At 39.8% G+C, this 6,000-nt stretch overlaps 1 protein-coding gene across 1 annotated transcript in view; it reads left to right on the forward strand.

The window, feature by feature from the left end:
* cep89 (centrosomal protein 89) overlaps positions 1 to 5,707 on the forward strand; it is a gene marked incomplete at its 5' end in the record, with an annotated part of 59,586 nt that extends 53,879 nt beyond the window's left edge. The window contains one exon of the mRNA XM_083915310.1: positions 5,267 to 5,707. Coding sequence (XP_083771436.1) covers positions 5,267 to 5,576 — 310 coding nt within the window. The 3' untranslated portion in view covers positions 5,577 to 5,707. The remainder of the gene's footprint in view (positions 1 to 5,266) is intronic.
* Positions 5,708 to 6,000: the final 293 nt, after the last annotated feature.

Here is a 6,000-nt window from a genome sequence, read left to right on the forward strand (position 1 = left end):
GTGCTCCAGATTAGCATCTAGTGTGTGTGCCATCGATAGTAGGATATATTGCAAGTCATGGTGTGGCTATTTAATTAGCCAGCGTAACAGAGCTAACGCTAACACCACCACACGAATGGAATCAAGGTCGAGATGATGGAGTTAGCATGCTAATCCCGATAACTAGCCTCTGAGGCGAAGTGACTCTAGCGGCTGGCTGTCACTCAAGAGAAATTTTGACCCCCAATAAGTTAAAAACTAGCCTGGAACAAAAAAATCCACCCCCCCTCAGTGTCATGGAGATATAACTTAAACATACTATCACCATCACACAAATGGAGTAGAGGTCGAGATGATGGAGTTAGCATGCTAATAGAATAGAGTGTTTTTTTGTACCAGGCCTGAAATAGGTTGAATTATGCTACGTAAAAGGCCTGTTTAACGTGGGGGTCAATGAGAAATTGCTCTATTATGAAACCTGTCCCTAGTGGACACTCAGAGAACTGACGTTTTTGGCACTTCAAATGGATCAATCTAGAATTTGCTTGGTTAAAACAGAGCAGCTAATAGTGGTAGTGAGAGCAACAAGTTGGCGACTGCTGCGCTGCGCTGCGGTGTGTGTGTGTGTGTGTGTATGTGTGTGTGTGTGTGTGTGTGTGTGTGTGTGTGTGTGTGTGTGTGTGTGTGTGTGTGTGTGTGTGTGTGTGTGTGTGTGTGTGTGTGTGTGTGTGTGTGTGTGTGTGTGTGTGTGTGTGTGTGTGTGTGATCAGAGAGTCAACTGTAAACAAAGCAAAACATAATAAACACTGAGCTGAAATGCAATTGAATGTTTGACCAAGCCCTAATAATGTCTATTAATTGATTCACTCACACTGTATTTGAATATATATACATAGAAAATACATATGTACAGCATTTGTGTTGTACAGTTGTTCCGATGTTCTCCCCAATGTAATAAGCAGCTAGCTGGGTCCAGACAGAGCAGCTGATTGCTTCAGTTTGCTGACGTGTGAACAGCATATGATGTAAAAGCTTTAATCCATAATTCATTGTAAAAATAACAGCACATGCAGGTAATTGCGTGCCTGTGTGTGGAGCTGTTATTCTTTTCTGTTATCACTCTCCCTCTTTTATCTCTGTGTGAAATAGTAGGTTGTTGGTTGATTCATTAAAACAACAAGCATCAATATAATGAGAAGCATGTGGCCAGCAGTAATGGAGTGCTATTTGTGTTTATTATAAGCAGAGATGAACTTCAACTTAAACATGGAATCTCAACATCAAACTTTAAAGGTACACAGAAAACACATCAAATTGAACATCTAATTTTCACACTGCTTTATCTCAGTTGTGCTTGTAAACATGTATCACGGACTGTATATAATGATGGATGACACATCTCTACTACCTTCCACTGTATAAAAATGAAGCCAAAATATCCCGGGTGCGGGCGCTGCTATCTTGCGCTGGTGACCAGAGTGTGCACAGTAGTGATCGGGGTCAGAGCCGCCATATCCAGGTTCCCTAATACCTGACTCCATAGCGAGTCAGTCACAGCTGTCAATCATCAGATAACTAATTTAAACCAGACTTACTGGAACAATGGATACCTGAACAAACATCAGCGTGATCAGAACTAACTTAAATGACAGAAACCATCTTTGGTACATTTTTTATTTGAGGTGTTCTTTGAGTTTTTAGTTTTAGAAAGATCTGCTTGGTCTTTCATGGTGAAAAGCTTGTCAGGGACCTTGAAATAAGCTTTTTTTAAAAGAATGTATTGATTTTTATTCCAAATAGGTTTTATTGATGATGTGTAGAATAGACAAATTTCCTGGACATTGTTCTCATTTTCCAGCATTACTATCATGGCTGTGGTCCATTTCCCCATCTGACCATTCTGCTTTGTTTTCTAATGCGTCAGCACAATCTTGTTAAAATGTGGCAAAAGCGTGTTGTGGCCAGTACTATGAAAGCAAAGGCTGTGTGCATTACAGCTGATGAACATAGTCTATTATATGTAAAAGTAATGCAAAAGAAAAAAACAGCAACAGCTGTCTGACAGGGTCTCAATAAAACCTGACAAACTCATAAAGGTATTTTTTATTTCTATTATGATTATTGTATCAAATTGCGTTACGTAGAGTGTTTTTAAAAGGACTTTAACTAAGTTAAACAAAGATATTGCTCTTGCTGTTTGGCAAAGTAACATACAGCTTTGGCTGGGGTTAAATTATGACTTGTTATGGCCAATTTAACATTCTGGTTCTTTTGAGCAAAAGCTTAAAGTCACATTTAATGGTAACTGAACACTGAATTCTTCTCACCACAGGCAGAACACATCTCAAGACATTACGCTAATTTTATAACCATGGTGCGACCAGACTCATCAAATCTTTCATCGATTATGCCTCATCATGCCTCATCATGCCTCTTCCATGTTAAAAATCAGATCCGGAAGAACACTCCAGAAAAGTGTTTTTTATATCATCAGTTGAGTTTGAATGCATGAACACTTCCAAGTCCGAGCCCTTAACAACCATACCACTCTAACAGCTATTCCCATAGGGTCTTACTGCAGTGTCACAACCTAGCAGAGCCCGGTGATTGCTGCTTTATTTAGAAACACTCCACTTTTTTTCTGCATTGTGCGTGGTGGGTTCATTTGAAGAAAAAGTGCTGTTGTGCATCAGCTAAAAGATCCTCACTAACACGAGTGTTGTGGGCAGCGGGATGTAAAAACACTGATTTTAAAAAGCTTGATGTTTTATGTATAAACTCTAATTGAAGGTGTCGATTTGGCCACCATTGGGTGGGTTTTTGTGTGGGAGAGATTTAATGCAAGCCAACCCCGACTGTGGTTTGTTTTACCGGGTTTGAACATTGACACTCAAAGTGATTTAGCATGCCTACTTAACCATCGGAGCATGTCATAAACACTAATGTTCCAGGGCTATTTTCACCGTGTTTACCTTTGTTAAATCACTTGAAAGCAACACCATGCTGCTGCCTTATAACATACAGATTTACACGCTTTCAGATGACTCTGTTAATGTTCTATTACTGCTGTGATTGTTAAATGTCTGAAATAAGGTCTGTTGGTAACACAAGCTTAAGATATTTTCGGGTTTTGTTCTACCACATACGATATAACGAGACTACAAACGTAATCATGCATAGTGATGTTGTGGCCGTGCTGCTTGCTTATAGCCTTGATTTTTACTTCTGGTGGATGCACTTAAGCTTTAAAAATCATAAAAGCGGTGGACATTTGTATAGATTATCTTACTGAACAAAAGCTATTAGTATCATACATGTTTTGTTATTTTTCCCACTGCTTATTTCTGCAATAATCCAATGGAAAGATCCCACTGACTCTTTGTCGAGGGAACCAGGGCGATGCTAACTTACAAATATATTTCATCCCTGCAGCACTATTGGACTGACTAAGCCTTCTTTGGGTCCAGTTCTGGACGGGTTCCACAGGTTTTGGATGTTATGGCTCCTGCTTTAGCTAAATATGTAATATGTATCACTGGGTATATATATAATAATTATTAATTGAGTGGATGGTATACATTATAGTTGAGTAGTCAAAAGAAGTTTCACCCTCTTTTCAAACAACTGACATCCCAGGATAAATGTACGATAAGAGGTTTTGGCGTAATGAAGCATGAAGGAAAAAAAGGAAAACAATAGTGAAAGCACACTCAGTTGCCAGATTATTAGGTACATCTAGCTGAAATCAGAAGGGAGTTTATCACCAAGTAGGTATTCACGTACAAGCAATTCTCCTGGGTGTTCGGTGCGCACAAAACATATCAAAAATCAATAAAAAATAAAGCAAAGTACTTCAGCCACGAACATAAATAGAAAATACAAAACCGACCATACAAATACGAAAAAGATGCAATTAAAATAATATTACAAATACTATGACAAATGATGTACAATGTAACAGTGTGACAAATGGAAGTTGTGCAGTTTTTCCAACAATTTGTTCTAATAGAAAAGAGAAAAATCCCGCCTTCATAAAAGCATAACGTTTGGCTTTTCAGAGGTGCTGATTCCACGTCATGATTGTTTTTCAGCTGCAAATGTTGGTGCTTTTGAAGTGTGAACTAGTGAGAGGTATTTTTAATGTTTAGGCCACTGCATTTATTACAGCCTTTATGTATCTTTTGGCTTAGCTTTCTGAGGATACTTTCACATCCTCCTTTTGACTCATACCCAATTCTTTATTTTCTAGTCCCACCACTGTGAAATGTAACCAAAGCACCTACTGCTATGATTCTGCGCTGTCATATTCTGGTGTCCATTATTGCTATGGGCCTTTCTCCCTTTCATTTACATGATACTATGCTTCAGGCACTACTTTAGAAATAATTGGGAAAGGAGATGACGCATGCAAATGAAGTCCCAGGAGCCCGGTGTTTTTGGATGAGAAGTGAGAACTCCTGAGGTGATCTTGTTCTGCACAATGTAGATAAAAGTTTGAAATGTAAGCTACTGCAGAGAGTGTGTCCATAGGGTGTCACCGCTGACTGCTGGAGACAGGATGGGGGTGGCAGTTGCACATCAGAAATCAGCAGACACCCTGACACTGGCTTAAAGGAGACGATCCACTGAAAGTGAATCAGCCATTAGTGATGGCTGAGGATGTCTCAGTACTTCCACTGGTCCTCCTGTGGTCAGCGTGATCACTTACTGCAGCCACAGTGATTTATGAATGAGCTTCATGACCACAGCCATGCTGTTATTCAGCCTAAGGACACCCTCCCTCAGTACACACACTTACAGTCAGTGTATTAGCACTACCTCATTCTGTTCACCTTATTTTTTCTTTATTTTTTCTGCATTTCATTCTTTGCTAATCATTTGGTTTCAATGACGTGTTTCAGCCTACAGAACCTGACATCAGGCAGAACAGATTCTAAGTTCCTACACCTTATTGGCCTTATTTTATCACTACAGATGTATATGGTAAACATTTTTACTGATATCACCCTGAAACTTCCCCAGCCGATTGCTTACATTAGGACAGTCACTTTTTTATTACAAGTTTTCTGAAATGTTATGTTCAAATATGCAAACAAGGCATTAACGAATGCTACATTTTTGTGAATTCAGGAGAAAGCTACAGACTCATATAGCTGAAAAAACAGTATTTTGCCTATAGTGTCTCACCTTAGATGAAATTTTCAGAACTTTGTTGTGTTTTACATGTCACATTATCAGCTTGCACTTGTCTGACTGATGTTCTTCTCGCCTCTCTTTTCTCCTCCAGGGAAGTAGAGGAAGAGTTGGAGGTGGTGTGGCAGATAGCAACCAAGGAGAACCTGCAGATGAGGGAGACTCTTGGGGACTCAAGGCTCGCTGCGGACCTCGACGGTCGGGCCGTTTTTGGCAGTGCCTCTCCTGGCTGGCCTTCTCAGGCTTCAGATCAGGCAGATCAGCCACACAGCTCTGGATCTCTCCTCTTCACCTCTCCTCAAAGCACTGGGCTCCAAAGAAAGTCCATGTTTAAATCTGACTCAGGTCACAAAAACAACTCTTTGGACGAGAAGCATAAGCATGGGCTGGATTTCTATTGCTGAGATTTTTGGAGCCATAAACCATAGGTGTATGACCCAATAGAATTGGTAGATATCTTTACCTTAAACTTGCACCAGCCTCTGTAACATACCTTCACTTTCTTTAACTACATTGTAAACATGTCTGTGTTGAAAGCCAGTATCTACAGTGAAGGGGAAGAAATAGTAGTCTGGATAAGTTCCCTTCAAACAGAGTTAGGACAAAACAGTTGCAGTAACACATATAAGGCATTAGAGTTACAAGATTTATACAGGTTTTTAATTGATTTGTCTTTTTAAGTTCATCTCAGGGTTTTGTAGATCATGCCAAATATAATCTGCAGTTGTGTCCTAAAGAACATAACCAATGTTGCCACCTGCTGGGCACATGGTCACAGAGGCAACGTTACATGGTACTGAAGAAGCAAACATAGAAAAGGTACAAGTA

Source organism: Echiichthys vipera, assembly GCF_963691815.1.
Source record: "Echiichthys vipera genome assembly, chromosome: 1".
Classification (NCBI taxonomy): domain Eukaryota; kingdom Metazoa; phylum Chordata; class Actinopteri; order Perciformes; family Trachinidae; genus Echiichthys; species Echiichthys vipera.